General features: G+C 37.9%; 1 protein-coding gene across 1 annotated transcript in view; it reads left to right on the forward strand.

The window, feature by feature from the left end:
• Positions 1-16,860, forward strand: part of LOC107099168 (copine-8-like) — a 104,334-nt gene that overhangs the window by 13,918 nt on the left and 73,556 nt on the right. The window contains exon 2 of the mRNA XM_015397191.1: positions 16,320-16,360. Within this exon, the coding sequence (XP_015252677.1) occupies positions 16,320-16,360 (41 nt within the window). The remainder of the gene's footprint in view (positions 1-16,319; positions 16,361-16,860) is intronic.

A 16,860-nucleotide genomic window follows, 5' to 3' on the forward strand; every position in this document is an offset into this window, starting at 1 on the left:
AAGACACTGCTGACAACTATCACTTTGAGAGAAGGGGAAGCAGAGGTGCCTGCTGTGTGCCCATTCAATGCCACAGAGGAGCACAAAAGGGATGTGTTTACGATGACGTGGCGGCCGATAACTTTCCTCTGTCTGTTTATATGCAGTCCTCAACAACGGGGAGTGCAAATGATTTGGATGTGAGCACAGTGGTGCTGGCAATCACTGAGACAAAGCTGTATTGGAGAAAAGATTTCTTAGCTGCCGTGAATAGATGTCATTATCTTGTCTGTCTTTCTTCACCTTGGTTTCACAACATAGTTCCTTAATGGCATTAATGTATGTCTCTAGGTCTTCTTATGCATGCTACAGGCCACAATCAGAACAATATATAAATTTTTTGGCCTTTATTGGCAAAGTTGGCGCTAGTTTAGACATAAAGGGAATAAAAATCAGCTCCAGGGCTTCTGTATCTCACTCACTTCAGGTGGTTTATCCATAAACAATCTGACTTGTACTGACAGGTCTAATTGTACCTTACAGCATATACTGTCGCAGGGCCTGACTGCCATTATGTGATTGAGATGAGAAAGAATAGGGCAAATGATAATAGTCAAGGACTACCCACCAATCACAAACACTTATGCACAGAAAGGAGGGGCTCTGTGCTATTGCAGGCAGACATGGTAAATGGGGGGGTAATAGGTGTACCCACTCTCAAGGTGAGACAGCTGTGGTGTTATTTTAAAAATGCAGGTAGTTAAAGACATAGCCAAGGACATCCCGCCCTTCAACATCAGCAAATGCACAGCAAGCAGACTCAGGCCAACTTTTAGATTACCTCATTTGGTCTCATGTCATTGTAACTCATGAGAAGTTATTGGGGATATTCAGAATGTTATGTATTTTAATATATTCTGGATAGATTCATCCCTATATGTAATTTAGATTTTTTTATGCAGGGTTCCATGCAGAAGTTTCTCAAAAATCCTTTGAAAACATCCGTTTGTGGTGCAGTCTTTCAAGCCTTTCGAAGTTCACACATAATAGATGTTATGAAAGGAATTGTTTCTTGTCACCTCTGTGTGATGGGTCTGCTTCACCCTGCGTACCTTATAGTAGCACAACAATAGCAAGAACGTCTGTCTTATTTTCTGATTTGTAACTAAAAGGCCATTCTTTGTATTTTCTTGAGGTATTTATTTGTTTATTCTAAAATTCAGTTTTCTCCTGCACATCTTGACCTTGCAGTAAAGCTTCTTTCCCCCTCCAGATTTGTCAGGTTATCTAGGGTATCTCTTCACAGCCTTGTTCAGTTGATCGCACAGATTTTCAGACACATTTACAGTGCTTTCATGCCAAACCTTTGGAGCACTTATAAGTCTGCAAAATTCAGGTTTCTGTGTGGTTTCCAGTGAACCAAATACAGGAAGAGAGAATGTGAGGTAAGAAGCACAGACAAAAAAATTGAAGGAACAAGATTGAAAATGTCTCACAGTGTCCAATACTGGAGCAGCGGTGCCCAGTAAACAATCTGTTGCAACTGCATAAAGTCTTAAGGTAAATTTATGCTTCTGACGCATAGCCTCTGCAACTGTCAAATCTGTCTCTGCGCAGAGGTTGTGTAACCATCATCCCGCACCTCAAAAAAATCCTGACTACATTTCGGACGGTCGCAAACCCGCACAGACCTCAAGCGGAAGTGCGCAGACGAAAAGCTTCTGTGATTCGTCCTTGGTATGACTTTCCGGCTGTGTGTGTGGTCGTCCTTCTCGATTCAATGCCGGGTTGCAACATTTAAAAAAAAAACCCCGGGAACAAGTACAATGTACATTCATGACAAAAGGTTAATCAAGGAGGTTCAGAAGTACAATCCGTCGAAGTTCTCGTGAGTTCTTGAATAGGCTCCCCCTTTTGCTTTGGTGGGAAGCTGCTGTGCATCCCTTAAAATTCCAGACCAACGTTGCAGAAGCATACCATCAAAACTGATAAAACCAGACTCAAGCGATTTGATGCGATTGCAGAAGTCTAATCTGCCCTTTAAGGTTTGCTTGATCTACTCCCCTTATGTGGTTAAAAGGACTTCTCATCACTTTCTTCCAACATTGGCTTTCTTCTTGCTCTTCCATAAAGACCTGACTTGCAGAGTTCATGGGTAATTAAATTTAGCTTTATAGCAATCTGAGAAACAAATAAGCCTTACTCAACACTTGAGGATGTAAATTTCTCCTTAGAGTACCACCAGAGGATCAATTACCCCATAAATATCCAGAATTTGCAAAGATGTACATTAGCAGGATGCCTCAGGGGAAAACTCAACCCAAGGAGTGCATGCAGCCTGCTGCCTACATGACACACTACATATGCACGTATACAATTCACACTTTTGTGGCACTGTGCGTCTTTTCAACTGGACAACCGATGACATTTCCAGCATTAGATGCACACATAGATGTTAAAAATACATTCACAGTTGAAGCTCTGACATTTTGCTTTTGCTCAGATGTCCATTGTCTGTTGTAAGATGAAAAGGCACAAAAAAACCTTAACAAACAACCGAAACATCGTTCAATGAATTCTACCATCTTAGATTTCTCCTGTTTTACTTCTTGAATGGGAAATCAAAGTGTGTCTACGCCTCTATGCAGGTCAAGAACATATCATTTCTTTTACAGTGAGCTTTGTTTTACTGCAACACACTTGGATTTATTAAAAAAAGGGAATTGTTGTTCAGGAATCAACTTCACAGCCATATGCAGAGCAACATTAGCGGAAGACGCAGACAGTGGCAGGCCTAATCTTGTCATCTCCAGTGTGGTCACAAAACGGAGAGTCTGCATTAACTCCTCCAGGGATGCTGTCTCTCTTCCTGTCTCTCGCTCTGTCATGCAGGAGCTCCTGGCTTCTGCACAACCAAGCATGTGTCTGTATTTTCTTCCACATGTACTCCGAGCCTCCTGTTGATAACAGTCTGAGAAGGCCACAAGCATGGGTGAAACGAAGAAAAGGATTAAAAGATGGAAACCGATGCACAGACCTGCATGTAGGGTTACACAGTTATGCTTTTAGGCTGTTGTGCTTGGTAAAAATGCGAATACATGTCTTTATTTAGCTCTTATGCTCATACCAGTGACACGTGTTGATGGCAGTGAGACTCTGCAAGTCAGTCTGAGCTGCCCGAAAGCAGTGACAAAGGCAATTAAGGTAGAATGCCTCTGGCTCAGATGCATCGCCACGCCTCGGCCCTGACTGACAATTCTTACGTCGCCCATGATTGTGCCTAAATGGACAGCGCCATGGCATATTCCAGCGTATGTGTTCCCACGTGCCTGAGTCTGTGTACAGAGATGTTCTCTTGGCTCTCCCAGCCCCTGTCAGGAGGAATTAGGGCAGGCCCTCTAGAGAAGCAGGGAGTGCACACAAGCTGCTGATGCTCCGCTTCGATGTGTGTGTGTTTGCAGAGGAAGATACAGGGGATGTGGAATCAAGTGTTTTTTCCTCAAGTTGCATATCGAATGAATAAGGTGAGATAGATCAAGGAAAAACGAAACTGGAAAAAAAAAGTGCCTCGGGGGAAGAAAGTAAGAGGGAAAACAAAGAAGGGTAATTGGGGTTGTAGCAACTTGTAGCAATTTGATTAGGTACCTATTGACAACATGCACACGTTGAAGCACAAAGAGGATTATACAGTAGTGGAGACAACTGCTTCAGAAGACATTAAAATGATAACTAAAACACAATTTTTGGTGTTTAGTTTTTGTAGTATGACACAGTAAAACCTGTTACATTTTTCAAAGAAAAAAGTCAGATTTTAGGAATAGCTAATGGTATTTTTCCTGGCTTTATTGAATATTTCCAGCCGACTATCTATTCACCATCCTCTACTTATGCGAGATTGGTTATAAATGTAATAGCTCCATGAGGAAAGTCTAAACTCTCCGAGAAAATCCAGTAGTTTACAACTTCTAGGTGTACCTGAGATTCTCCTTCAATTAGGATATACCAAATAGATTTTAAAGGAAGTTGTCTAACTCCTTTTAATACTGAGAGGCAAGGGCTCTAACTATAGCTCACTGCATCATCGACTTCATCCTTTTGTTAATGCTAAACAAGACGTCAAGCCCACTTGGCCTTCTGGTTAAACAATGGCATCAGACTTACAGGAAATGACTTCCCCAAAGATTCCACTAAATTCCTCAACCTGTTTAGTGGACAGCGAAGGTCGTGGCTTAGAGACAGCAATAAAATGGCGCCATGTGCTAAAAAACAAATCCTAAGGTTCATAAACCAGACATCTTTCTCACTATGACTTCTCATTGATGTCTTCCCCTTGAGCACCCAAAATGGATCGAAGATAACAGGTAGCCCAACCTTCACCTTAAGAACAAGCTAGAGTTTCTGAGGAGAAGGGTCTTTTTTTTTTTTAGCTGAAATTGTCTTTAAAGGCAACTCTGTCACCGTATTCAGCACCACCCTTAAAATACCATAAAAAAGTTGCAAGTTTATTATTGATTCATAAAACAAGGATCCTCCTCCGATCCCATTTAGTTACACATTTAGGGTAAAAATCTATGCGTTTTATAGCTTGCTTTTCCATGATATTTAATACAAATTACATTAAGAGTTTTGGTTGCAAACCTCCTTAATTTACATTTAAGATCATATTTCATTTTGATTGTTGATTATGGTTAATTATTGAGCTAAGCCTATAATTATAACCACCCTTGTAATAGCCAAAATAAAATTTTTATTTTTTTTTAGTACGGTAGATTTAATTTTACAAAGAAGACATATAGTAAAAAATGACAGGTTGGGAATCACCTTTCATGTTTCTATGGGTATTTTTAATAACTGACGCTTTGTAAGGAGACCCAACTATTTGAGGTTTTAAAAGTATTCTTGCCTCTCAGGAAACATTTTTAGTCCATTACACTGCAAAGATCAAGATTTTGTTTCACAAAATTCTAACACAATAAACAAATCCAATTCAATTTAGTTTATTTATATAGTGCTAATTCACAACACGTTGTCTCGAGATGCTTTACAGAGACAATTCAATCAGATCATACATAGAATATAATAGAATAGAAAATACCTTTATCGTCCCACAATGAGTACATTCTGGTGTTTACAGTAGCAAATATTTATTGAAAAAAAAATGTCACAAATGTGTACTTAGAAAAATGTATAAAGGCTGATTTATACTCAGAAACCAGGTCTTCTCCGTGTGTGTTGCAGTTAACTCAGATTTGCTCCCGCCTCTTGTAGGTGACCGCAGACAGGAGGCCTCTGATTGGTCAAATCTACATCAGCTCTACACTATGCATATTTCCTGTTTGGTACCTTACCAGATGGTTTTGTATGTATGACCGCCATTGTGGAAAACGACTTGTGAATTTGGACCAGCTAGAAGAGCGAGGTGCACTAGAACGCTGGGACCCTTTTTCCACCGACTGATTGCACATTTTTGTGAAGCTTTTAAAACTCTTATTTCTCATTGAATATTAATCTGGCTATCAAAGGGGTTTTTAGGAAGTCAAGGATGAGCTCATAATGATAATGGTGATGCAAAGATTAAAAAAGGAATGTATATTTGTGATTGCAACAATCGTAAAGTTTTTATAAAGGCCAAAATATTCAAATCTTCACTGTTTTAGCTTAACAACTAATTTGCTCATGTGGTCTTTGATTTTATTGCATTAGCAGATGTGAACTATTGTGCAAAAGGATTTAAATCCAACTATGAAATTCTGTTCAGGCTTGGTACTGCATGTCTGCATGCTAATATATATATTTTACTACCAATGAAATTGTTACTCAGTTAAAATCCTTGCAGAATAGAAAGAATTGATGAAGTGATGAGGCTTAACCATCGTGTCTTTATGTTTGCAAGTATCTGCATCACTGAGGTAATGGGCATCAGAGGGATCTGAACTGGAAAGCCATCAGAGCGAACACTGGTCGTTCCACGCGGTTCCCTGCGCATCTACATGCATGTAGCCGTATCTAGTTCAGTCAGATGGCGTACTCTGCACATAGCCTATTCAGGTCACGGTCAAAGTGACAGAGACAGTCAGAGGGAGGGGCAAAAAGGAAAGGATGGGGGGAGAAGAAAATCAAAAGACAAAACCGGACTGTATGCTTGAGGCTGTCACTGAGAAAACCCCTTCCCTTCTAAGAGGATGGCAGAGCAGGAGATAAAAATAGACCTGCAAATAAAAGAGTAATATATTAGGAAGTCAAGTGATGTTAGGATTGGAGAATATTAGAGATTCTCTGTAAAGACTTGGGAGGTTTATAGAAGGAGAGAATAGTGTGACTGTGAGGTCTAATACAGAAAACGGATCAACTGGTTCAGTGACTATTGGAGGTGATGTTCGCTCGTTCTTAATCACAGCCATGGATTTAAAAGTAATAAAAAGTGGATAACAGCCTGACTTAGGAGGACTATTTGTGAGAGAGGACCTGCTCACCAGCAACTTCAGAAGAAGATGAAGCCACAGTTATTAGCATTGTATAAAGAAACAGAAATATACTTTATGATTGAATATTTTTTACATTGTTTTAATATTTATACTACATAATACACATCTACATTTAAACAGGGTCGTAATTCATGTAACGACCGAAAAGGTGTAGGCTAAAGTAAACGGATACGTATATTGCCCAACTTTATTGAACAATTTTAACATAGTTCCCAGAAAAGCAAACAAGTCTACAACAGTTTTCTTACAACATCACAGTATACGACCTAAAACGAGAGACATTTCTAAGGAAAAGTGCACAGATCATAAAGCTTTGTTACCTTTAAGCTTCTACCTTTTTGGATTTTTTTAATTCCTTATCTAACTTTTTCCATATATTGACCCCTCTAACTAAATTACAAAAACTTTTATTTGCTGTTTTTTATTTTTTTTATGTTAATATCTATGTCCCTGCACTGTAATTTTTGCTTCATAAAAAAGAGGATTTGATGCAATATAATTTATTTTAGCCCCATTTACACTACCCCCTGAAACCGTTAATTGTGCTGAGCTTGGTTCTTACGACCTAGGAGGTGAGGAACCATGCTAGGTCGTAAGGAGGCGGGAATTACGCACACAAAATGGCGGCGGCCATAACATTCAGGAACCTTTTTTTTTTTTTTTTTTGCTTTATTGGCAATTCCGTGTAACATTACAAAATTAATCAAACATCAAAAATAGATATACAACAGTTGGTGAAAGTATAACTTTAAGAAAAACGAGACATAGAAGGTAAAAAAATTAATAAATGAATGACATAAACAAATAAATAATATAAACATAAAATAATAATAGCTAGGGGTTTACGGTCATTTACAAAATTATATAACTTTATACCATTTTTCTTCTTCATAAATTTAAGTACATTCAGGAACTCGTGCACTGAAAAAAGTGACCTTTTGGTGCAGTAAACTCTATTAGAGTATTCATCTTAATTTTTAATCTGCATTTTTAAGCTTCAGTAAAAACTAGAGAGCCTGAATTAAAATTAAACCTTTTTTTAAGTGGAATGTTGCCTGTCATTAATGTATTTTTTTATTTTTTGCCAAATAAGGTATAAGGCAAAAAAATAACAGATAAGTTTATTCAAATATCTAGTAGAGATTTTATTCTTTATTGAGTATGGTTTGACTGCTTAAGGCGTTAATTTTTAATTATGTTGATTTTGTTTCATTAATGTTGTAATTGCATTCTTAAAAGTCCACTAGTCTGGACGACAGGTTTAAATGTTGAAATTGCTCTGTTTCAGTGTGTAGGTTTGTAAGATTTTTATCGCATATTTGAGTCGTGACTATATTACCAGATCTGTGTTGGATGTGATGTATATGAAATACTGTGTATTTGTCCTTTACAAGTCATACCAACCTTATCTTTTTTTGGTACAAATTCTAATGCAGTACAACATAATGCACTTTTACTGTTAATGCTATATGTTTAATTTTTTTTATTTAAATAGGGGCATACATAATCTTTGCACCACTGCTAAAAGTTTAAATTGCTGTTTTTGTACTGACCCCCGCCCAGAAGTTGTTTTGAGCAAGATTGTGTCAGTTAAATATTCTTGATCTTACATATGAGTATATTTCTGTAACAAATGTTGAAACTCTCCGTTTCAGAGGGTAGCACTGCTGCCTTGCAGTAAGAAGGTTATGGGTTCAATTCACGGCCTAGGCTGTTACTGCATGGAGTTTGGATGTTCCCCCTCTGCATGCGTCGGTTCTCTCCGGGTACTCTGGCTTCCTCCCACGGTCCAAAAACAGGACTGTTAGGTTAATTGGCTCTCTAAATTCTCCTTAGGACTAAGGGTGTGCGTGAATGGTTGTTTGTCTCTGTGTTGCCTTAATATTTTGAGTAAAATGCTGTTTGTGCCTATGAAAAACAAGTACACTTTACTTAAACTGTTTAAATAAATCAAACTTACAACTTGAATGTAATTAAGTAAATGATACTTAATATCTTTACTACTGTTATGTATTATGGAAAGTAAGATTCACTGAAAACAATTCAAGTGAGTGTCACTTGATATTGCAGCATCGAATTTTACTTAAATTATTTGCACACAAATACTTTCAATATATTTTTTAAGTTATGAGTTGTTTTTTTCAGTGTGCCTGGATATCGTTCTCTGCCCAAATTTCAATGAGAGCCTCAGTCTCATCATCTCAGGTTGCGCCACGATCTTTTGATGGCATTTATTGTTAATAGGCTAAGAAGAAGTTTTTGTTGTGAACAGTTAAGGAGAATTAGAATTGCCAAGCAGAACACTCCAGAAAACCGGCAAAATGAGTCAGTTGACTGTAAATAAGAGTCTGCTGATAGGTCCCGAGACCCGAAACACAACGGAACTGTGCCGAGCCCTGCTGTTGAGCTAGTACTAGATTTAGCACGGTTTGGTTGTGTCCAGTTTAGTACGTTCCATTTACTCTCAACAGTTATCTCGGTTACCGTACTCAGACTGTTATTGGCACGGTTTCAAAATGGTAGTGTAAATGGGGTTTTTGTTTGCTACTATGAAGGCCTTGTTCATTATGGCTACAATTTTAGCAATTTTTGTTTGAAGTACACTAATTTGTGTTTTCCTGTTTAGTTTTTCATCAATATATACATATAAAATGATAATTGATTATTACAGTCATGGTAATGCTGCCTATTATTTTTCTTGCTATTATTTGCACAGATAGAGATCAAGGGAGCCCCTTTGATAGGTGATAGGTATTAACCATTTATTCCTTGTGAAATTATACATTACTACAGATCACTGTCATGTTTATGATAGTGTTTGGAAATACTTTAATTTAGTTAAAAACCCCATCAAGGATCGAATGAGTGAATGGCATGAATCATTTGTTTCATACTTTTGTGTAAATTTGATGAAAATGTGGTAACTGACTCACTTACCCAAATTCTTATTTGACTTATTTCCAGATTTCTGTGACGAAATGTTATAGGACTGATTTTTAAAGATTGAATCTTGTGTGCAAAAGAAACAGCGAAAAAAACCAACATTTAAGCGAAAAGTTACAAAAACTTGTCCTGGTTGAAATATCATGGTCCGGTTCTTGTTTTCTCTTCACTGCCCCAAGTGTTTGGAGGAAGAACTGCAGTGAGTAAAAACACTTATTAAATACAGCATAATGTAAAATCTCATTGCCAAAATCTCCCCCTTACAATCTTTTCCCTTTCATGTTCTGTTTTTCTGATAATCATATTGTGCTTTATGTTCACTCTAAATCCTCACATTTTCTGTTTTATCTATTTCCTCTTGTCCTCTTCTCTCCACCCGCATCCAGTGGGCTAAAAACCCAATTTATTTCTGTAGAAAAGGAGAGGCTTGAAAGGGTCCCGCGGGGGGGTTGCGGTTGTGTTGTCAAGGTAACACACTGTGAGGGACTTGGCCCCTCGAGCCAGTCCAAAGGGCGTTTTTGAATTTATTCTCTTATTAAAAAGTAGGAACGCAGACCTGAAAGCAAAGGAGGGATAAATAAAAATAACTAAGCGAAAGTTGAAAATAGATCAAGGGAAAGGGAGAAAAAAAGGTGAGGCTGCAAATACCTCTGCACAGATGGTGTACCCTGCTTGTCAAGTTGGGGGAGAAATGACATGCACTTATACAGCATCTGTCACTCAGCTCGGTCAAGTGGCCCCAATTGGCTGTCAGCGGTTTACATGGTAACAGCCTCCATACTCATTCTCCTGTGCAGCTCTCCCCCTGTGAGCTAAGGCACAGAGAATAGACCCTGTTTGTGTGTGTGGGAGGCAAAGCACCTTAACCCCCCTCGTCGATCTCCATCAGGCATTTCCTATAATTACAGACGCTTCGTATCAGCTGAAGATGCTGCCTCACCATACCTGCTTTAAACCTTCCAGTCTCAAACTGTCTATTTGCACCTGTTTGTCTGCTAAATAAGGCAACCTGCTCATGCGAGCATGAACGACGGCGATAGGGGTGTACGCATAGTCTTGGATCAAATTTTCAGTTTCTGTTGCAATGACTGACAGCTGTCGCAGGTTTGGCGTTCAGATGTATAGTTGGAACAGCAGGGGAACACTAAAGTTTCCCCACAGGGAGGGAGCAGGCATGGCTTGACAGCACTGTGAGATCTGCACTGTCACATTTGTCTATTGGTAGTATCTTAAGTGAGATATTTTCACGTATGTGTGCAAAACAGAAGTTGGCTGTGCTTTAGATCTGCCACATAGAGGTGGAACAACATAATGTTTGCTTACGTTGTCCTGGAACCTGAAAAAAAAAGAATAAAATCTACTTTTTGAAAAGAATTTTCAGCATTTAATTCAACCTCACCTTCAATGCTGTTAACTCAAAATTGCCCTGAACAGCGATTCCATTATGAGACATGGTGGTGGTAGCATCATGGTGTGGAGCAGTTTTTTTTTTTTTTTTGGTCTGAAAAGCTAGTCAGGGTTGATAGATGGGACCAAATAAAGGCCGTCCTGGAAACAAAGTTTGTTAGAGGTCCTAAGAGAGTTGAAGTGGATGTTCAAATATGCTCTGCATCTAGTCTAACTAAAGTTATGTTAATTGATGAATTAGAATAGGCAAACGTTTCAGTCTCTATATGACACTGCCAAAAACAGCTATAAGGCTGTATTTGTGTCAAAATGAAGCTTTAAAAAACATTAAAGTGAAACCACAACTGGAATTTTGCTCAGTTTTTTTTTTTTAAGGACGTTTTAGTACCTATCTAGGAGTCTTAGTCAATTCTGCTGTCTCGTACCACAGTAAACTCTAGTTTGAGTGCTGATGTATTTAAGCATCAGAACTGATGCATGATTCAAAAATCCAATCACATAGCCCATGCACAATAAAAGGCTCCAACAATCCAAAAGAACAATGGTCGGCTGTTTGATTTGCATCTGACTTGGAATGTGTTCAGGAAGATGGACCTCCATGCTGCTCAAATTCATCAGCTCTCCAACTAAAGCTTGCTCTGGTGTGAGCCAGAACAGTGCTTCAAAACACTGAGTGAAGTCCGGTTGCCTTCCAGTTTAAGCCCGTTTGTGGTTGACATGACCCAAATAACTGACATACATAGGCACATGAAAGTAATGGAAACGTCATAAAAGCTGTACAAAACAAAATGACAATAAAAGTTGTCTAAGTAATTGCTCCAAAGTAGGTGCTTGGCTTAGTGTAGACAGTCGCATACTAGCACTTACAGCGACACAAACTTGCAGAGTAGAGTAATCCCAATATTGGAGGTGGCTCAGAGATACGGTGGCTCTAGTGGGAACCTTCAATAAATATCCAAACCAAACACCCTTGATAAACAAATATGAATACATTTCAAATTTTATTTCATGGGTCATACATTTTGTGACCCATTAACAACATTTGTTTTTTTCTAACAGGTTGTTGGTCAGGTAAGAGATTGACTCAAACCTAGAGAAAACCAGAGTAGACAGATGATACAGTCTTGTTTATATGCAATTTTAATACAAATAGTTTTTTTCAATTAACCTTTATTGTGAGGAAAGTCAGTATATATTTTCCTAAGACCAGATAAAATTATTTATTGTCAGTCCTTTAGCAAACCAACGCTTCCCAGGATACAGTTGATGATGCCGGTTCTCCTAAATGACATCACACCCCTGGCTAAGCCAGTGGCAAAATCCAGATTCAGTAAACCCTTTTAAACTTAGGTGGGCATCAGAAAGGGGATTTTAGACCCAAAATCAGTTTTCAACAAAATTGCATACATTGTCATCACGTATACAGTTTATCAGCAAAAGAAAAAGTGTATTTAAGGCTTTAAGTAAGCCAGACTTCTCTGATACTGATCATTAAATAAAAAAAATAAAGAAGAACTAGAATAGGAAACGTTGAAATTGATAGTTTTATGTGAGAATAATGTGGATGATTATTTTTCCATGGGTTTGGTAGAAAAAAGTAGGAGATTTGCTAAGAATGAGAGCCTGTAGAGCATTAGTGCTCTAGAGATACATGCAATCTCAAACAGGAATAAGTCTATTGAAATAGTGTGATTATTAAAAGCTGACCAGCAGATATTCTAAGGGTTTGTTGAGTGGAATAAATCAAACCCTAGTATAACACTGAGATAATTGTGTCTTTCCAAAGGAAACGCACTGACAGCATTCCTCTAGACCTCTGAGTGACTCAGGCGGCAGCTTTCAGCTTCCCACTCTCTGCTGCCTGCCCCTGGATGAAAAAGAGAGAGAGAAGGAAGAGAGACAGCGGCGTGACTCATTCACATCATCCTCTGAAGTGGAAATCCTGAAAACGTGTTGCACTGGCACATACAGAAATATGCACACAGGCATGCACACGACACACACGCGCAATGGAAGCCCAAGAGCCAATTTGGAGTACCACCATGTGTGATGTGCTTTGGGCAGTCATACACTTTGAAACGTCAGATAACCCCTTAAAAGAAGAAGACAGGGAAATTCTGACAGGGTCATTAGTCCCAGTCTCTAAACAAATACTCTCACTTTATTACATGGGTGGTGACACTCCAACGTCCAGATTATTTACCTGTCAGTTGGAAGCATCTAATGCTAGTGTAAATGGAGGAGCTTCATTTCTGTATTTTAAACATAAAAAAACTAAATATTGGATACTGTGTAAATCAAGCATTAGCAAACTTAAGATTTGGAATCTTTCTGACTCTAAAATGTTATTCAGTCTTTGAAATAACCAAACCTGCCTGTTTTTTTCTCTTTCTTTTCAATAACATTTCTACTAATGATTACATGTTGAGCATGTAAAACAACACCAAAAAATAACAATCTTTACGGATGAATAAAACTGTAAAACTTCAAGAAAAAAGCCTGCTAACTTCTATATTTTGACACCGGTTGTAGGAGTGTGTTTAAACCTCTAGTTTGAGAGCAGAAAAACAAACATATTAGCTTGACTTTCTCATTGGTTATCAAAATGATGGATGGTTTTTAAATGTATAATGCAGTGACCAAAGAATTAAATTTTTTTTGGTAGTTTTTCAGTTTTTCTACCTTGAATTAATATTTTGAATGTTCCAAAAACGGCATTTGTTGAGATGTATAAAGTAAAAAAAAAAATGGGGACATTAATTAGGAAACTAGCATTTCTACTCAACATTTCCTCAAAAAGCGGAAATATAAAGTTGTTATTTAACATCATCATGCCATAAAAAGGGAATCCTTATTTCTATTTCTTCTGACTTGTTGCTGTACGGTTCTTAAAGGGGCTGCTGGTTTCTTTAGTCCCACATATAAATCTTTAGATTAGGTTTTTATTAGTTTTCTGTCTTTACCATTGACATAAAAAAAAAATCTGATTAAGATTCTGTTTTGATAGCTGAATCCAAACATAATTTGCTGAGCCAGTGCTTTGAATTCAAATAATGTTCATCATAAGGGACTGACCTGTGTTAAACTGCAGTCTTGTTGAGGAAATAATCATTCCTTTAAGCCCTGATAATGAACATAGTATAGCTCTTTAAAGCTGTGCACGTATAAAGGATACCTTCACATTAAAATGGATTTACGCACCCTTTCTTAAATAGGAAAAATGTTTGTCTCCCTGTGAGAAATGACTTTACAAAAGTTGCTGACTGAACCAAATAGATGGCAGTGAGAACAAAGAGGACAGTCATTCAGATGGGAAGCAACAAGGTCGACCAGTAAAAGACAAACTGTTTCTCCCATTACATTAGACGTGTTTTAGATAAAGAAAATACAAACACCAAACATAGTGGTGGAAATTTGCTGGTGTAAGGCATCTATGAGTAATGCTCTCAACTAAGATTCTGAAGACTGTCTGCAAATTAGTGTGTGTCACTAAAGGCCGGCATGCACTGTAGGATATTTTCAATCTTTACACGCAGCTACAGCTCAAACTATAGGGTTTAAAAGTTCACAGCGCACGATGTATGTTCTTACACTGTACGACCCGAGGCTCTGATAGGATCTGAAGCTCACACTGTATGTCCAAAAAGCACACGTCAGACTCAGTTTTGAGAGATGGCGATTGTCGTACTCCTCAGTCTGGAAGAAGAATTCCTTTGTTTGTACATGTTGTGGTAAATCAGCTTGTAGATGCTTGTAGCTTTGCCTCACAGCAGGATTTGCCCATGACTGATTTCTCTTGACCTTACGATTCCTGATTGGGAGGTTTTCGCGAGAGGCTAATTGCCCCTCATTACCCACTGTATACTATGCGACCCACTATGCACAATGAGGCTAAAACTTGACCCAATCCAAAAAATTCTCACATGACTGGAGAATCAACCTGAAAGGGCAAAAATTCCTAGTGCATGCCCACCTTAAGTCAAGCATATTTGCTTGATATGTTGCTGGATTGTGTTACAAAGCATTTCGGTTGCCCTCTTCTTAATTGCTAAAAAATAAAGGTTTAAGAAGATTCTAGTCAAAGCATGGGCTTTAACCGAATTGAGGTAACAAATCCCTTCAGGGAGGATGACTTGAAACCTTACTGTGGACCAAACCCAGTGTGATATATTGCTTACTATTGTATTCATTACTAACCATTCAAAGGGCTTGATGACAGCTGCTGTTGTTGCCAAAGATAGCAAAAACATTGATTAGGCTTAGAGTGATTGGTTTGGATATCCTCATTTACTTTTATGAATATAGCCATCTATTGAATACCTTATTTTATATCAGTTAGGTTGTCTTCATATGAAAGTAACTTGGCTTGATGATCTATATAAAAGGAAAAACACAACTATTTTTTAGAGAACAAGAGTGTGACAAGTTTCTGTTTCACTGTGACAAATGTCGGGTTGACTGTCTGTAAGATCAAGAATTTCCATGTACTGCAAAACAACTTCTCTATTTAATAGAAAGTTTGGTGGTTATGCTTTGGCTGGCTTGATGATGTGGGAGGAGGTACAAGCTTAAAGCCTGTGAACCATGAGATCTGCCATTTTCCTTTATGATTGGACGCTCTACTGCACCTGTGCCACATATAGACTTCTCTCGCTAAACTAATTTCCACTGCCAGCAGTGGTCAGCTCGGAGCGGGATGCAGATAGAAGCAGATGTACAGAGATAATTAATGGCTCAGAACAAACGCAATAGGTCACACAGCACAAATCAGCGGCTCGTTTACGTGTGACATGCAGACATTAGCTATGTCACTTTTGCTGCTTCATTACAGTATAGGTTGGATGAGGTTATTTTTGCATCTAAAGCCCGATCTGTTAGACAGATCTCTTTAGTCTTTTTCAATTATGAATTTAAGTTATGTTAAAAATCTCTTGAACCGCAGGAAAGTTTACCCCTTATGGGCATCTGTCTTTTATTTAATATATACAGTTATTTTGAGCTCTTACAGTCACATATTTTTTTTCAGACTGGAATATGTCCTATTAACTTCATTTACTTTTTGTATGGCCCCAGATACATATAGACCTTTCACAACTTTTTCTGCGTTGAGTGATGGACAACATGGATAAATGTAGTAAAATACTGTTGATTGCCTTTTAAAATTGTTCCCTAAAATCAACGAAAGCCTATATTATTAGCAGAATTACTCATTTTAACAAAATTAAAATGAATAATTCTGCTGCTTTATGTCATGGTAATGGACGCTCAGCAGCTCTGTGTTGTTTCTAGAAGAACAAACATTTTTATGCATTGTGTTGATGTCGAACTGGGCTTAATTGAGCCTTACTTAATGAATTATAAAATATGTTATGGCATTTATAGACTTTAAGTGCCCTTATTTTGCATTTAAATACAAATAACGATTTAGTGAACACAGAGTTTGATGTTTCAATGCAACCCAAGGATGCATGTTTTTCAGTTGTTTTTCCATTTTTGCCCCTACAGAAACCTGCTGGACATGGATACTTTCTCCAAATCAGACCCAAGTAAGTTACGTGATTCTTGATCTTTGAAAGCAAATTTGTCTGCAAAATAAAGCTGCATTTTCTGACTTACAAATCATTACAAATGTATATTTTGAGCTGCATTTTCATTTTATTTCTCCAAGATGACTTAATTAATTTAATTTGACATTAAATGTGTTAAAATGATAAATAAAATAGTATTGGACATTTATTTTTCGAAGGGTGACCCAGCAAAATTGACAGAAATTCTTATCATTAAAGTCATAGCTGCATTTTCTGACTAATTACTAGGCTTGTCCCGATCCGATCCACGTATCGGATCGGGACGCCGATATTGGCAAAAAAATGCATATCGGCAAAGCATGTAAAATGCCGATCCAGACTGCCGATCCAGTTTTAAAAAAAAAATCCGGTCCGTATTTTCCAGTTTCGCCGATTGAAACGATCCATTCCACTATTTTGCGCCAGTGTTTCCCTGTTTTGCATTTTTATTAAAGCTTACAGTAATACTTGCACCTTTA

This window comes from Cyprinodon variegatus, unplaced genomic scaffold (assembly GCF_000732505.1).
Source record: "Cyprinodon variegatus isolate N-32 unplaced genomic scaffold, C_variegatus-1.0 Scaffold28, whole genome shotgun sequence".
NCBI classification, from domain to species: Eukaryota; Metazoa; Chordata; class Actinopteri; order Cyprinodontiformes; family Cyprinodontidae; genus Cyprinodon; species Cyprinodon variegatus.